Below are 18,071 nucleotides of genomic sequence, written 5' to 3' on the forward strand. Positions count from 1 at the left end.
AACCACATTTTCATACACAATAACAGCCTACGCCCTTCAAAGTGATTCATTGCATCTGAAGCGTTTTGAGATATTTTTGAGAGACATGGTTTTGAAACCACTATATAAATGATTTTGTAACAGTCTGCAAAGACAGGCTTGGTGGAAAAATTCCTTTTCTTGTTCTGTGTTTTCTTACATTCTCTCTCTGTACACTCAAGATTCAATAATTTCTTCAGCAGCTTTACATAAAGACTATACACTGATGTAACAATGGAATTAAAGTTAATAGTTATAGGTTTTTAAAATGGCAGTGCGCAGGTATTACATTGCAGAAGTTCAGTACTGTTTTAGCCAAATGGATGTTGTATAAATACATACACAGATCAACATAGATAAGACTGGATGAGGCAGGAAACAAAAGGCTCTTTGCATCGACACAAAGAATTAAAACAGGATTAATCTGAAAAATTATATTTGACATGTTGAAGTAGGACAAGAAAACGGCTCATAGTGTAAACATTACTAGTTCTCTATATACTTGCATAATCATAATCAGGTTATGTTTGATGCACAATTATATTTCACATCTATATAATAACATACATAAGCACAGAGAAATCCAGTATAATAATAATATATATATTTAGGTGGTTTCATTTTTTCAATTTCCTCTCCTTACTGCTTCTTTCCTGAAGAAAGTAACTCATGCCAGCTCATTACTAATACCTTGTTTGGGTGGTCATTCTTCAGAGGAGACCCTGAACAGCGAGTGCCAATGGGCTAGTCTACCACAGGGGCTTCACAGCTGAGCTTGATCTTGAACTTATCTGATGCCCACGCTTGCACTTTTCAGCTGGGTCAGTGGATAGTGATGAGGGAACGAGAACCCCAGCTGAATTTTTATTCCCACACTGGCTCAGAGACCCAGCTGCCCCCTCACCACGACCAAGTGAAGTCAGCACTCAGCAGGAATTGAACCTGGGTCCCAAGCCAATTGTTGCAATTGCCTCCAAATTGTTTTTACCAAGCACAAATTATAATGAGAAACTGTCCTTGTGGGCTGTTAGACTACACATCAGAGAGAGCAATACATCAAAAAAAAAACTGGAAAAAATAAATTAGTTCATCAAAACTGACAAGAACGTTCATGCTTCTCACCTCGCAAAACATGTATAAGGAAAGGAGAGTTAATCCAATGTTATAGACCACTAGTATTCCCCTAGAAGAAAGAGGTGCCTTGTTCTGCATGTATTTTGGTCCAGCCCAGACCACGAAGAGGTACAGGAGACTAAGTATAAAGGTAGGGGGATATTTATCTAGGAGGAAAAAACCCTCAACTCTGGAATCTGGAATAAGAGAAAAATGAATGTGAGAACAGCTCTTCAAGAACAAAAAACGCTTTCAATCTGTAACTATGTATAGTAAATAATGAGTATTCCAGAAATACAGAGTTTAACTTCTAGTCAGCTTTGAGATGACGCATGATACAGTATACATCAGGCAGAGCTCAACATGTTTTATAACATGTAGAAAATAAGTTACAACACATCATTTATCTTTCCCAAGAATTGTGAAACCATTTGGAAAAGTGTTCAAACTAAATTAATAAAAATGTTTCCCCCCCCCCCGCACAACCCCCATCAAAATAAATGCTGATTGCATTTCAAAAAAACGGCACACTGTGAATTAAAGCATCTCGAATGAAAATACATTTTTGGCATTACTTTTTGCATCACACTCTTAAAGAACTGAAAAATAGCCATTATCTAAGCTGCAAGCTGAATAAACCGTAATTCCCCAGCATTAAGCAAATTGTTACGGTTCAATGCACTGCAAAGCACAGCCAGGCAACAGGTTGTTCACATTCACTGCACAGCCAGCTGAAGAGGAAGCTTTCAGATAGAGAATGCAACATTTGATGGACTATCTCAAATAAATGAGGAAGCACAGAAACTACTAGGCAGCATTTTCTGATAAAGTGTCTTCAATCATCCAAAAGATTCGAACATAAACAATGTACTTTAGTGGTGATACTGGATGAAACCACACATATCGTCAAATCGGGAACAGTCTGTATCTTTCTCCCGATGAGTGGGTCGCGTTGTAATTTCTTGCATTTCACACTGATTTATGGGTAAAGGGCAGGTTTTTAAAAAATTGTTAGGGTAGCAAAGTGACTAGGTGGCGAAGATACCCTGTCGGATATGGAAAAAGTACATTGCTTTCTCTGCACACCGTCAGGCTTCTGCAGTTACCAACCAGTCCGAATGAGGGAAATTGGACCGTCATTTAACAGTCTTTAACTGCTGTTAGGATGATATCTAGACTGAAACTTAAATAATTGGGCCACGATATAATGTCACTAACAATCCTTCCCTGCGCAATTTTTGAAACAGACAAGAAGTGTCAAAAAAAAGTGAATGAGTGAATAGAGGATAAGGAGGGAGTAAAATATTTTTTAAAAAGCCATTATTTGGAAGAATGAGAATCACTGCCAAGTAATTTTTTCTCACCTTATCCATCCCCTCTCTGCACATATATTCGTAGGATTGTCTACCACTGCCCTAAACACTGGTATGTGCCTCTACCTGTCCTCTCCATTTTATTATACGGTAATTCCTTTCTTTTAGTCAGTTGCCTTTTGTCACTTCAATGATGTTGGATTTTTGAGTTGTGCCCTACTTAAAAAAAAACGCCCACGGCCACAGTGCTCCATGGGCCTGTGTGCTATAATACGCAGTAGAGGGTATGCATGGTTAAAACTATTCAGAGACTGTGACAGTAGGGCCAGAAACCATACTATATAACACCAGAGAAACAGGCAATTCAATTACCAGCGTGAGTCTAAAAGAGACACCCTAACGTGTTGGACTCATGCAAATGCCTCCAGAAGCACAATCAAGTATGAAGGGTTGGGAACATCGGATCAATTCCAGTATTTGGAATGGAGGGAAGAGGGGGAAATAACCCATGCCAAAAGAACTTGGGAGAGGGAACACATTCCCCACATTCCCCAATCCCCTCCCTTACAAGGGGGCAGAAGTTATGCTGCAGCTATACAAAACCATGGTTAGACCACACCTGGAGTACTGTGAGCAGTTCTGGGCACCGCACCTTCGGAAGGACATATTGACCTTGGAGGGAGTGCAGCGTAGGTTTACTAGAATGATACCCGGACTTCAAGGGTTAAGTTACGAGGAGAGATTACACAAATTGGGGTTGTATTCTCTAGAACTTAGAAGGTTAAGGGGTGATCTGATCGAAGTTTATAAGATATTAAGGGCAACAGTTAGGGTGGATAGAGAGAAATTATTTCCGCTGGTTGGGGATTCTAGGAGTAGGGGGCACAGTCTAAAAATTAGAGCCAGACCTTTCAGGAGCGAGATTAGAAAACATTTCCACACACAAAGGGTGGTAGAAGTTTGGAACTCTCTTCCGCAAACGGCAATTGATACTAGCTCAATTGCTAAATTTAAATCTGAGATAGATAGCTTTTTGGCAACCAAAGGTATTAAGGGATATGGGCCAAAGGCAGGTATATGGAGTTAGATCACAGATCAGCCATGATCTTATCAAATGGCGGAGCAGGCTCGAGGGGCTGAATGGCCTACTCCTGTTCCTGTGTTCCTATGTTCCACGGTTGCATCTGTGCCATCTGAGGAAAATAAGATGTTTACACCACATGCTCCAAGCTGAACTAAAAGCACTCATATAACACCTTGGGTGACAATGAAGAGATGCTGTTTAAATGACATTCCACTCATTCATAATTATAACTCATTCACTTTTTCATTTTCACCCAAGGTGCTTCAAGTTTAGCCTGGAGCATGTGGTGGCATAGATGGGAAGGAAGGAAGGGTAAGAGGGAATATGGGTAATGTGTTCCCCCTCCCAAGTTCTTTTGGCATGGGTTATTCCCCATCCCCCTATTCCAAATGGTGGAATTGCACCAATGTGCCCAACTCTTTATACTTGATTGTGCTTCTGCAGACTATGTCATTGGCAAACACATTGGGGTGTCTCTTTTGGACCCACACTGGTAATAAGATTGGACTAGAGCTAACACTACATGAAAGTGTACTCAGATCCTTACTTATGGAGGATGCACAGTGTGTGAAACAATGTTAACAATGTACATCCTGTTATACTACAACTTGTTGCTGGACTTATGTTAAAACCAGAATGGATTTTGTACCAAAATGCTAGTCAAACATGAGCCTTTGGCTCTGATATGCACATGGCTTCTTGCTAAGAGTCCCTATCCAAGCTATTTGACAAATGTCTAAAATCAATCTACAAAGTACTCATCCCTCTTGGACTGGGCTCCAGCTGAACCTCTAGAATACCCAAAGGATCCATTCTGAAAGATGGGATAGAATCCTACTCAATTGCTGGTGCTGCCGAATCTTGTGGATGTAGTAACAGAAAGCTTTAGTGAAGAGTATAGTGAAGAGTTGCTGTCCTTTACCAGGTATTTAGGGCGGTGGTGGGGGGGGGGGGCCGCGGGGAGAGAAATGGCAGTTACAATGTGCAATTTCAGAAACCACCATCAAACGGGCACAGAGCGATCGGCAAATCGTGAGAGATGGGTTCAACTCTACGCTCTGCAATCTTGGGATATATAGCCAAAGTGATAGAGCACAAATCCCAGGAGGTGATAATAAATCTGGCCACACCAGGCCCTGGTGTGGCCACACCTGGAGTACTGTGTACAATTCTGGTTGCTGTATGACAGTAAGGATATTCTGATAGTAGAGGCAGTGCAAAAGGGGCAACCAAACTGATAACTAGCTTAAGACATCTGAGCTATGAGGAGAGATTGAAGAGGTTGGGATTGTTTATTCTGGAGAAGAGAAGCTTAGGGCACATACAATTCAAGTATCTTTAAGGGAAAAGATAAATTGAACCCTGATAATATGTTTGAGGTTGTCACGAACCCTGGAACTTGGGGATCTAGGCTCAGGCTTAGGGAAAAGTGCGGAGGCAGTTTAGATTTAACAACTTTATGCAAAGGGTGGTAAACATGTGGAATGAACCCGCCAGGGAGACAGATAGCATGGAAACAGTTAAGGAAGAATTAGATAGATATTTGAGGGAGAGGGTGATTGAGAGGTATTAGTTTTTGGGACAGGCTAGATGTACTACAGAGTCTTTTCCGTCCCTGTATTTTCCTAAATGATTTGATGATCTAGTCAGTGGTTGAAGTAAAATTTAATTAAACCCCAATTTGACTATCAAATTAGTGTTCCATATATTGTGCACCACAGAAGCGTAGAAGCCTTAATTACTTATAACTAGCTATGTATGTGTGAGACATTCAGAGAGAGTGGGAGGTATACAGAAGAAAGAGGAGACAGAGGGAAGGAGAGACATACAGACGGACTGAAAAAGAAAGAGAAATTAAGAGGCAGAAAGATATAGGTATATGACAATGAACGTGAATAAGATATAGATAGGTAGATGGACAAACAAATGGAAAAAGGAGGGAGATGGAAAGAGTGGAAAACAAACAAAGAGACAGGGAGGAAACATAAAAAAATTACAGTGAGAGTTGAGCAAAGATGGTTACAGGAAGAGGGTTATTTTTATCTATGAGCAATGTCACAGGAGATCAATTATTTATTTCTAATTGGCTGTAGTGAAAGAATATGCAGGCTGTTTTTTGGAAACAGCTGACTGAAAGCATTAGTTCAGGAATTCTCACTAACGCTTTGTCAAAGGCTGATATGTATCTACCCTCCCCCTGCCACTTGCTAGCAAGCTATAAATGGGAGGCCAGGAGATACATGGAACAGCAAGTCTCTTTAGGGTCATAGATGAGGGGGAAGCGGCCCCATGAATGCATTATGGATACCACTATGCTAGGCTATCGCTCTCTTCCTTATTTCTACATAAACATTGCATGTCACAATAGTTGGTCTCTAATTAAATCAATTTTACCAATCAAAGGATGTAAATAGTCACACTCCCCAACTTTCTTCATTTTCTTCTTTCCATTAAAGCAACATTGACTGCCATCGAGCTAATGGAGTTTGAAAGCCCTTTTGGGGGGGCAATGGCACTTTGTGCACAGCAGAGAACCACCACTGATTGATTGAATGTCAAAGACCTCTATTGTTTCCAAGGTACATTATTAAACATTAAGCAAGCAGGCAGCAAACAGATAAAGGTTGTTTATCTCCAGAGTACAGTCCTTCCAATTGACTGAACAGCACACTGGGGACCAACTGCTACCAATGGAAAATGTAAACTGGCATAACACTGAGCAAAGCCAGCTGCTAGCACAGTCATGTGAGAAGGCAGAGGGAGTATGGGTTTCACTCAGCATTCAGAAAACTGCAACCAGATTGAGACGATTAACTCAGTAAAAATAGGTCCAAATATAGAGTAAATGAACGATTTTAATTTTTAACATAAATCGATAGAAACACTAACAAAGGAGCAAAAAGGGTTGATATTTCATGACATCTGTATTTTGGTTTCAAATTAATTTAACAGTTATAGTTGTACAACTTCTTGCATGTGAGGGAGTACAGAACAGGACACGTGGTCCTGTAAACCGAAATGTAACATTGAAGCAATGTTTCCATAAATGGAGATAATGGTAGAAAGGAGCCAGTGTTTATATTACAGAAGGATTATTGTAAATTATGTTAGCATATTTCATTGCAGAGCCTGCTTTCCAACTTTACAATAGGTAAAGCTGCTCTCTGACCTCTTAAGCCCCTCTCTTTGTAAGGTTTCACTAAAGCATTTATTTTTTTCATCTAAAGTTTTTTCATTACTTTATTCAGGAAAAAAACCTAAGACAATGAGTATTGTCTAGGTTAAGACATAGATAGCTTCGAGGTCATTTGTTCCAGCAGGATATGTACTGCAACTATTCAGCTCTTAAATCTGTGGTTTCAGCCAATTTGCACAGCTGTTACACTCTGGTAACTAAACACAAATGTTTCTTTCTTTACACTTGCTCTGCAGTTTTTACCCCTTTTAGCTTATTCGGCACATGCCTGCAGAACAAAACATCATGTCATGAATCAAAAAACTATATCCAAAGTGTAATCATTTTAAAGCAAAAGTATATTCATCAGAAATTTAATGAGACAGGATTGCATGTATTGCATGAAGTGCGCATACCTGGCATTTAAGAGGCTAAAATTAAATCAAGAGGTTCTGGGGTCATAAATCATAAGTGCTAAAAAAGAAAAAAATACAAGTACTGGAAATCTGGAATAAACATAAAAAATGCAGGTCAACCTGTCAAATGTTTTTTTGTGGGACCTGCTTCTGATATTAATCTGACATGGTATGTGTTTCCAGCATTTTCTGTTTCCATTTTAGTGCTAAACTCAATATGACTGAGATTGAATTATTATAACTAAACTTTCAAGTTTCTTTTAAAGTACTGCTTTCCTTACAGTGATGCTGCAGGCACACTGAGCACTGTTGCTAGGTAGACACAACACACTTGAATAGATACTGAAGCCAACTGGGACATCTAACCTCGAAGTTACAAGGCAGCCTATAATAGACGCTAATAGGGTTAAACATTTCTCTTCTCCTATAGCGGTTTACATGCTAATCAGTATAATGTCACTGGTAGCAGCTACAAAGCATGACTTGATCTCATAAGACTTTAAATAAGGGTAAATCCCTAATATAGGTGAAAGGGCAATACAGAGGAGAGCTGATTATATAGCCTCACATCATGGTAGTAAGAACTGTCTTTCCAGATCTATGAGAAATTATATAGTTCCCCTCTAAAAGAAAATCTCGTATCCCGAAGGCAGTGACTCTGTTGGGTGACACTCCTCCAATATATCATCCAAGTGGTCATACTTTACATATGAACCTGCACAGTGAGTAGCATCAACAGACTGACTGAATCTGATGCACCTTCTTTACATCCTTTACACAAGTGCACTTTCCACATGGGAGGTCACTGAATAACAATTAAGAACGTAGAGCATGGTTGGTTTTACCCCTCCCTAACCCAGGAACAATGCGACCAATTGTAATGCCTCAATGCTGCCACCCTGCCCGAGATCAGAGACCGGGGCTGAGGAACCATGAGCAACGGGAGATTTTAAATGAGTCTGCATCCCACTGGGGTCAGGTTATGAGTGGGGTGCCCCAGGGTTCAGTTTTCTGTCCCCATCTGTTCATTATATTCATTAATGATCTGGAGATGGCCATACGTGGCACAGTAATTAACTTTGCAGATGATACCAAATCACGTCAGAGTCAGTAACCTAGAAAAGGGAAATGGTGGTTTTGGATAGATTGGGGAAGTGGCCCAAGACTGTTAAATGTCCTTTCATGTAGACAAATGCAGTGATACACATAGGTACTCATAATAAGAGCATGGAATATATTGTGAGTGGGTGATGAGTAAAGGGAAACGAGAGGGGAAAAGATTTGGGAGTGATTATGCCCGCTCCCCCAAGATTCAAGGTCAGTGTCTAGAAGCTGCAGTCAAAGGAAACGGGGCCCTGGGCTGCGTTGCCCAAACAAGTCAAAAAATAGGTCACAATAATAGGGCTACATAAGGATTTGGTACAACCTCATTTGGAGTACTGTGTCCAGAACTGGTCCTCCACCTCAGGAAGGACTTTGTGACTCTGGAGAAGGTGTCAGAGCAGTGGGAGATATTCAAGGGGGAGATTCAAGGGGTGATTCAAGGGGTGATTCAAGGGGGTGATTCAAGGGGGTGATTCAAGGGGGTGATTCAAGGGGGTGATTCAAGGGGTGATTCAAGGGGGTGATTCAAGGGGTGATTCAAGGGGTGATTCAAGGGGTGATTCAAGGGGTGATTCAAGGGGGTGATTCAAAGGGGTGATTCAAGGGGTGATTCAAGGGGGTGATTCAAGGGGTGATTCAAGGGGTGATTCAAGGGGGTGATTCAAGGGGGTGCTTCAAAGGGGTGATTCAAGGGGGTGATTCAAGGGGGTGATTCAAAGGGGTGATTCAAGGGGTGATTCAAGGGGGTGATTCAAGGGGGTGATTCAAAGGGGTGATTCAAGGGGGTGATTCAAAGGGGTGATTCAAAGGGGTGATTCAAGGGGTGATTCAAGGGGTGATTCAAGGGGTGATTCAAGGGGGTGATTCAAGGGGTGATTCAAGGGGGTGATTCAAGGGGGTGATTCAAGGGGTGATTCAAGGGGTGATTCAAGGGGTGATTCAAGGGGTGATTCAAGGGGTTCGGGGTAAACATGTTCCTACAAAGAAAAAGGGAGGGGCTGCCAAATCTACAGCCCCCTGGATGTCAAGAAGCATTCAGGGTAAGATAAGGCAGAAAAAGAAAGCCTATAATAGACATCGGGAACTCAATACTATGGAAAGCTCAGGAGTATACAAAGTGCAGGGGTGAAGTTAAAAAGGAAATTAGGAAAGCAAAGAGAGGGCATGAAAAATTATTAGCAGGTAAAACCAAAGAAAAGCCAAAGATGTTTTAAAAATACATTAAGAGCAAGAGGATAACTAAGGAAAGAGTCGGGCCTATTAGAGACCAAAAAGGTAAACCACGTGTGGAGACGGAAGATGCGGGTATGGTTCTTAATGAATACTTTGCATCTGTCTTCACAAAGGAGCGGGATGATGCAGGGATTGAAGTTAAAGAGGAGGAGTGTGAAATATAGGATGGGATAAACATAGTGAGAAAGGAAGTATTAAGGGGGTTAGCATCTTTGAAAGTAGATAAATCACCAGGGCCGGATGAAATGTATCCCAGGCTGTTAAAAGAAGTCAGGGAGGAAATGGCAGAGGCTCTGACCATCATTTTCCAAACTTCACTGGATACAGGCGTAGTGCCGGAGGATTGGAGGACTGCTAACGTTGTACCGTTGTTTAAAAAGGGAGCAAAGGATAGACCGAGTAATTATAGGCCAATCAGTCTAACCTCAGTGGTGGGCAAATTACTGGAATCAATTCTGAGGGACAGGATAAACTGTCACTTATTTGTTAAGGGGAGGTCGTGTCTGACTATCTGATTGAATTTTTCAAGGAGGATCGATGAGGATAGCGCAATTGATGTAGTCTACATGGATTTTAGCAAAGCTTTTGACAAGGTCCCACGTGGCAGATTGGTCAAAAAAGCACTCCAAGGTCCCTCACTTCCTCAAAAAGCATATGAAATGCTTTCCTTTATTAGCCGAGGCATAGAATATCAGAGCAGGGATGTTATGCTGGAACTGTATAAACACTAGTTAGGCCACAGCATGGGTACTGCGCACAGTTCTGGTCACCACATTACAGGAAGGATGTAATTGCACTAGAGAGGGTGCAGAGGAGATTTACAAGGATGTTGCCAGGACTGGAGAATTTTAGCTATGATGACAGATTGGATAGGCTGGGGTTGTTTTCCTTGGAACAGAGGAAGCGGAGAGGTGATTTGATTGAGATGTACAAAATTATGGGATTAGGCTGGGTGGCTCGTTTCTCAGCCGGCACGGACACGATGGGCCGAATAGCCTCCTTCTGTGCCGTAAATTTTCTATGATTCTAAGGGGCAGAGAAGGACAACAAGAGTCATTTATAGTCTGCGATCACTGAACTATGAAGACAAACTTGAAGCCTTGGGTATTTACCGTTTGGAGAGAAGGCGACTTAGAGGGGATCTCATCCAGGTACCTAAGATTATTAAAAGCATGGATATCTTGCAAGTAGATAGTGTGCATGAGGTGATGAGGTCAGGGAGAACTAAGAGGCACCCGTACAAACTGAGGAAGGAGGGGTGAGACTGGAAGTCTGGGAGTTTTACTTTTCCCGAAGGGTGATCGTCTTGTGGAACGGGATTCTGGAGAAGGTAGTGAAGGCTGATTCCCTGCAGTCCTTCAAGAAGATGTTCGATGGGATTCCTGGAAAAATGTGTGATCACAGCATATGGAAAGTAACAGTGAACGATTCTGAAAAACAGCTGGTGGGTTTGGGACATTCCGGGGCTCGCTTGGTTGACCATAAACGGTCAGAGAGGAATTTTTTTTAACAGAGGAACTGCTTTTCTTTTTTTTTTAACTTCTCCCAGGAATTGAGGAAAAGGAATGGTTGGAGCAGCTGAAAGGCGGGGGTGGGGGAAGAGGGGAGGGGACGGAGGACGGGGGTGTGGGATGATGTGTGGGCTGGATGGCCTTTCCTTTTCCTGCATGCCTCGACATAAACTGAACTCATTACAGAGCCAGGATCGTTCCTGGGTGGGTTTTTTTTTTGATCCATATGGCTTAAGCACCATACCAGGTGGGACAATAACCCATCAGAGGACCTCTGGGGGGATTCATTTATGAAGGGACGGTTCTGTAATTGGTGCTCCCAGTGCGGAGCTGCACTCACAGAAAGTGCATCACAGGAGATCATCGGTGCGCAGCCTGCAATTCTCTGTCCATTAAAATGAATGCATGAGAAATCACAGGCTACACACTGGCAGTTCTCCACGATGCGCCCACTGCAAGCACTGCTGACCGCTGAGAGCACGGGATTGCAAATTCATCCCTTTAATGAAGAATCCATTGGGAGTACACATGCGGGCCAAAAACAGCAAATCCTGTTGTACGTATGTGGTTTATCCTGCTCCTTTTGAAAAGTTTAATACTGAGATCATGGTGGTTATAATTCTGAGTAATGAAGTGAATGCCAACATCTGGACAAGCCAGAATTCAGAATGGCAAAAACAAGCAAGATTTATGATTTATATTTAGTTTTAAAATGAAACACATCTAGTCAATAAATGTCCTCTTTGATGTTACATTTGTAACTGAAAAATTAACAGGATGCATTCACGTTATAACTGTAGTATAACAGCGGCTTTGCATTGCACCGACCATGTAGTTAGTGTAAACGCAGCCTGGGTTTGTTGGTTTGGTGAGAAAACTGTCACTTGCTGTTCTTATAAGCATCCTCTTAGAAGAGCTATTTCTTTGCCATCACAAAGACCATGTACTTCCATCTCCATAACATCGCCTGCCTTCACTCCTACCTTAGCCCAACGGCAGCTGAAGTTCTCATCCGTGTCTTTGTCACCTCCAGATTCAACTATTCCAATGCTCTGTAAAGGTCAACTCATCTAAAACTCTTCTGCCCTTATCCTATCCCGCATCAAGTCCCATTCACTCATCACCCCCTGTCCTCCTCGGCTCCTAATTCCCCTAATGCCTCAAATTTAAAATCTTCATTGGCGTGTTCAAATTCCTTCACGGTCTTTCTCCTCCCTATCTCTGTAACCTCCTCTAGCCCAAACAACCATCCTCCCGAACTCTCTATTGCTCTGACTCTGGCCTCTTGTGGTGGCCCTACTTTCAGCCGCCAAGGCCCCACACTCTGGAATTCCCTCCCTAAACCCCTCCATCTCTACATCTCCCTCTCCTCCTTTAACACCCTCTTCGATCAAGCTCTTGGACACCCCTCTTAATACTTCCTTATTTGACTAGGCATCCATTTTCTGTGAAGTGCTTTGTGACATTTGTTTTTACGTTAAAGGTGCTAGAGAAATGCAAATTGTTGTTGGACCCGGAGCAGTTGGGAAAACTGTATGAAATCCTGGCCTTTTGATTATAGGTCATGGCCCTACCTGATACCAGAACAAAGTGGGTGAGGCTTCCTGGAGGAGAAACTCCCACTACACTTAGCTTGGAATAAGCTCAGCCGTTATTACTCCTTGTTTATCGTTGGTCTCGGGCAATTTTGACTTCGTACTGACACAAGAGACAGGAGAACAGTATAAGTAAACAGAAACAGTATAAGACATAAGGAAAGGGCATACAAAAAGGCAAAAAATGGCACAGATCCTGACGAATGGGAAAGATACAAAGATCAACAAAGGGTCACAAAACAGATAGTAAGGGCTACAAAAAGAGAGTATGAAAAGAAACTCGCAAGGGACATCAAAACCAATACGAAGAACTTTTATAGTTATATTAGAAAAAAGAGGGTGGTCAGGAGCAATGTTGGCCCATTAAAAACTGAAAGTGGGGATATTGTCATTGACAATGGGGAAATGGCGGACATGTTGAACAATTACTTTGCGTCAGTATTTACAGTAGAAAAAGAGGATAGCATGCCGGAAATCCCAAGAAAACTAATATTGAATCGGGGACAGGGACTCGATAAAATTAACATAAGTAAAGCAACAGTAATGAAGAAAATAATAGCACTAAAGAGTGACAAATCCCCAGGACCAGATGGTTTCCATCCCAGGGTTTTAAAGGAAGTAGGTGAGCACATTGCGGATGCCCTAATTATAATCTTTCAAAGTTCTTTAGATTCAGGAACTGTCCCTCTAGATTGGAAAATTACACATGTCACTCCGCTTTTTAAGAAAGGAGAGAGAGGGAAACCGGGGAATTATAGACCAGTTAGCCTAACATCTGATGTGGGGAAAATGCTGGAGTCTATAATTAAGGATAGGGTGACTGAACACCTCGAGAATTTTCAGTTAATCAGAGAGAGCCAGCATGGATTTGTGAAAGGTAGGTCATGCCTGACAAACCTGATTGAATTTTTTGAAGAGGTGACTAAAGTAGTGGACAGGGGAATGTCAATGGATGTTATTTATATGGACTTCCAGAAGGCATTTGATGAGGTCCCACATAAGAGACTGTTAGCTAAGATAGAAGCCCATGGAATCGAGGGAAAAGTACGGACTTGGTTAGGAAGTTGGCTGAGCGAAAGGTGACAGAGAGTAGGGATAATGGGTAGGTACTCACATTGGCAGGATGTGACTAGTGGAGTCCCGCAGGGATCTGTCTTGGGGCCTCAATTATTCACAATATTTATTAACGACTTAGATGAAGGCATAGAAAGTCTCATATCTAAGTTTGCCGATGATACAAAGATTGGTGGCATTGTAAGCAGTGTAGATGAAAACATCAAATTACAAAGCGATATTGATAGATTAGGTGAATGGGCAAAACTGTGGCAAATGGAATTCAATGTAAACAAATGTGAGGTCATCCACTTTGGATCAAAAAAGGATAGAACAGGGTACTTTCTAAATGGTAAAAAGTTAAAAACAGTGGATGTCCAAAGGGACTTAGGGGTTCAGGTACATAGATCAGTGAAGTGTCATGAACAGTGGCAGAAAATAATCAAGAAGGCAAATGGAATGTTGGCCTTTATATCTAGAGGACTAGAGTACAAGGGGGCAGAAGTTATGCTGCAGCTATACAAAACCCTGGTTAGACCACACCTGGAGTACTGTGAGCAGTTCTGGGCACCGCACCTTCGGAAGGACATATTGACCTTGGAGGGAGTGCAACGTAGGTTTACTAGAATGATACCCGGACTTCAAGGGTTAAGTTACGAGGAGAGATTGCACAAATTGGGGTTGTATTCTCTAGAGTTTAGAAGGCTAAGGGGTGATCTGATCGAAGTTTATAAGATATTAGGGGCAACAGTTAGGGTGGATAGAGAGAAACTATTTCCAGGGTTGGGGATTCTAGGAGTAGGGGGCACAGTCTAAAAATTAGAGCCAGACCTTTCAGGAGCGAGATTAGAAAACATTTCTACACACAAAGGGTGGTAGAAGTTTGGAACTCTCTTCCGCAAACGGCAATTGATACTAGCTCAATTGCTAAATTTAAATCTGAGATAGATAGCTTTTTGGCAACCAAAGGTATTAAGGGATATGGGCCAAAGGCAGGTATAAGGAGTTAGATCACAGATCAGCTATGATCTTATCAAATGGCGGAGCAGGCACGAGGGGTTGAATGGCCTACTCCTGTTCCTATGTTCCTAAAACTATAAGTCAGCATCATTTCTTAGTGCCAACATATAAATCATTCAGACGTTGACAAGCTAAGCCTACAGACATTTTTTTTTATATTCACTCAAGTACAGAAAAAACTGAATTGCATTAAAGATTCTCCTGCCTACAGGAAAGCAAGAACAATGCCTGTTCGGGAACATCGGGAGGGTGGGATCGGTGGGACAGCGGGAGGGTGAGTTTGGTGGGACAGCGGGAGGGTGGGATCGGTGGGACAGCGGGAGGGTGGGATCGGTGGGACAGCGGGAGGGTGGGATCGGTGGGACAGCGGGAGGGTGGGATCGGTGGGACAGCGGGAGGGTGGGATCGGTGGGACATCGGGAGGGTGGGATCGGTGGGACAGCGGGAGGGTGGGATCGGTGGGACAGCGGGAGGGTGGGATCGGTGGGACAGCGGGAGGGTGAGATCGGTGGGACAGCGGGAGGGTGAGATCGGTGGGACAGCGGGAGGGTGAGATCGGTTTCAAAAGGTAGGTGCATTTAGTGTTTTCACGTCATTGCATGTTTTTTTTATTTATTTAGTTTCTTTCTCCCTGATCCAGCCCTTCACACACGGTTTCACCAGGCGTGAATCAGAAGCGGTGGGCAAGCCGCCCAGGTAAGTTAAAAATCTTTCTAATTACTTCACCTGTCACAGGTAAAGTACCTCAATGGTAGTTTCGGCTCTTTAACTCTCATCCCATCGGCTTTAATTGCCAGCGGGACTTCTGGTTTCGGGTCGTCCGTGAAACTCGGAAGCCGGCGGGTTGGAGCCGGTTTCCAAACCTGGACGGGATTTGCGTGATTTTTGGAACCCCACCCGCCCCCAACGCACCCGCGTTTGCCTCCTAAAATCACCCCCAGAACGTCTAATAGCCTGAGATTTGCAACTAACATTATACTCGTAGCTGAAAACAGGTGAAAGATCTCAGGCTGCCCACCATAAGCAGCTCTTTCGAAGCCAAAGCGAATCCACAAAAACGAGTGTTGCAAGAGATGAACAGAAGTGGACACTCAAATAGAAGGCGAGACGTTTGAGCAATTCCATCAGTTGGGATGCTGGGTGATAGTTCTAAGAGATAAGAGCTAGACTGGCCAAAGCAAGAAAGACGACTGGAAGGTGGAACAAGAATTGGAAGGATGGAGGCTTGTCTTACTGGTATGAGACTACTGGAAAGGATGATTTGACCAACAGCTCTTGATGGATGCGAAACATGGGCATTGAAACAGGACACAAAATACTGCAAATCTTTGAGATGTGAGGATATAGAGAGATTCTTAGAGTCCCAAAGACCACAAAGAGGAGTAATGAAACTTGAAACAACAAAAATCTTGCATTTATATAGTGCCTTTAACATAGTAAAACGTCCCAATGCACATCATAGAAGGGTTATCAAACAAAATTTGACACCGAGCCACGTAAGGAGATATTAGGACAGAGGTAGGTTTTAAGTAGCGTCTTAAAGGAGGAAACAGAGATAGAGAGGATGAGGGGGTTAGGGATGGAATTCCAGAGTTTAGGGCCTAGGCAGCTGAAGGCACGGCCGACAATGGTGGAGTGATGAAAACCAGGTATACACAAGAGGTCCTAATTGGAGGAGCGCAGCAATCTTGGAGGATTGTAGGGCTGGAGGAGGTTACAGAGATTGGGAGGGTGCGAGGCCATGGAGGAATTTGAACACAAGGATGAGAATTTTTAAATCGAGGCATTGGGGGACCAGAAGCCAGTGTAGGTCAGCGAGCACAGGAGGTGATGGGTGACTAGGACTTGGTGCACATTAGGATACGGGCAGCAGAGTTTTGGAAGAGCTAAAGTTTACGGAGGGTGCAAGGTGGGAGGCCGGCCAGGAGAGCGTCGGAATAGTCGAATCTAGAGGTAACAAAGGCATGGATGAGGCTTTCAGCAGCAGATGAGCTGAGGCAGGGGCGGAGATGGGCGATATTACAGAGGTAGGCGTTCTTGGTGATGGAAAGGATATAGGGTCAGAAGCTCAGACGAAGGATCACGGGATCACCATGATACAGAATAGAAAATTCCAATCCTTTGGACATAGAGCCAAAGGGGTCGGAGACCAACTAGTCAAGACGATCAAGCTGGGAGAAATTAACAGCTAAAAGCAAGGAGGAAGACCGAGGAAAAAATGGCTGGACAATATAAGGAAATAAAAATAGAAAATCCTGGAAGTACATAACATCTGAAAAGAGGAAAGGCAGATAACATTTTGGCTATAGAGCTGAAAAGTTCACTTTACCCTTTTCAGATGTTAATGGTCTGGCTACATTTTTTTTGAATCTCCAGAATTTGTTGTTTTATTTTATTTTTATCTGGACAATACAAGGAACTGGACAGGAATAAGAACATAAGAATCAGGAGCAGGAGTAGGCCCCTTGAGTCTGCTCCGCCATCCAATCAGATCATGGCTAATCTTCGACTTCAACTCCACTTTCCAGCCCGATCCCCATATCCCTTGATTCCCTTAGAGTCCAAAAATCTATTGATTTCAGCCTTGAATATACTCAATGACTCAGCATCCACAGCCCTCTGGGGTAGAGAATTCCAAAGATTCACAATCCTCTAAGCGAAAAAATTTCTCCTCATCGCAGTCCTAAAGGGCCAACCCCTTATCCTGCGATTATGCCCCCCAGTTCTAGACCCTCCAGCCAGGGAAACAGCCTCTCAGCATCTTATATGTTTCAATGAGATCACCTCAAATTCTCCTAAATTCCAGAGAGTATAGGCCCATTCTACTCAATCTCTCCTCATAGGACAACCCTCTCATCCCAGGAATCAATCTAGTGAACCTTCGTTGCACCGCCTCTAAGGCAAGTATATCTTTCGTTAGGTAAGGAGACCAAAACTATGCACAGTAATCCAGGTGTGGTCTCACCAAAGCCCTGTACGATTGTGGCGAGACTTCCTTACTCTTATACTCCAACCCAGTTGCAATAAAGGCCAACATACCAATTACCGTCCAAATTGCTTGCAGTACCTGCATATTAACTTTCTCTGTTTCGCGTACAAGGACACCCAAATCCCTCCAAACACCAACATTTAATAGTTTCTCACCATTTAAAAAAGTCTGTTTTTCTCGTCTTCCTACCAAAGTGAATAACCTCACATTTCTCCACATTATACTCCATCAGTATAATCTGGAATGCCAACCAGAGAAGCAGTAGCAATAGCACATACAAGCAACATTGCCAAACAACCTCATTCATAGCTGTAACACTTTGAAGAAAGCAATCAATATGGTCCCAAGTTAAAAGAAATCCACGCTATTACTGTGGGCTTTACATTGTATGCAGTGCATCAGCTGTCATTATTATGTATATAGAATTTACTACTTAAGCACCATTCT

General features: G+C 42.7%; 1 protein-coding gene across 1 annotated transcript in view; it reads right to left on the bottom strand.

Annotated features, from left to right (window-relative positions):
* Positions 1 to 18,071, bottom strand: part of LOC137313285 (very long chain fatty acid elongase 5-like) — a 94,495-nt gene that overhangs the window by 24,979 nt on the left and 51,445 nt on the right. The window contains exon 4 of the mRNA XM_067979410.1: positions 1,141 to 1,328. Within this exon, the coding sequence (XP_067835511.1) occupies positions 1,141 to 1,328 (188 nt within the window). The remainder of the gene's footprint in view (positions 1 to 1,140; positions 1,329 to 18,071) is intronic.

This window comes from Heptranchias perlo, unplaced genomic scaffold, assembly GCF_035084215.1.
Source record: "Heptranchias perlo isolate sHepPer1 unplaced genomic scaffold, sHepPer1.hap1 HAP1_SCAFFOLD_460, whole genome shotgun sequence".
Classification (NCBI taxonomy): Eukaryota; Metazoa; Chordata; class Chondrichthyes; order Hexanchiformes; family Hexanchidae; genus Heptranchias; species Heptranchias perlo.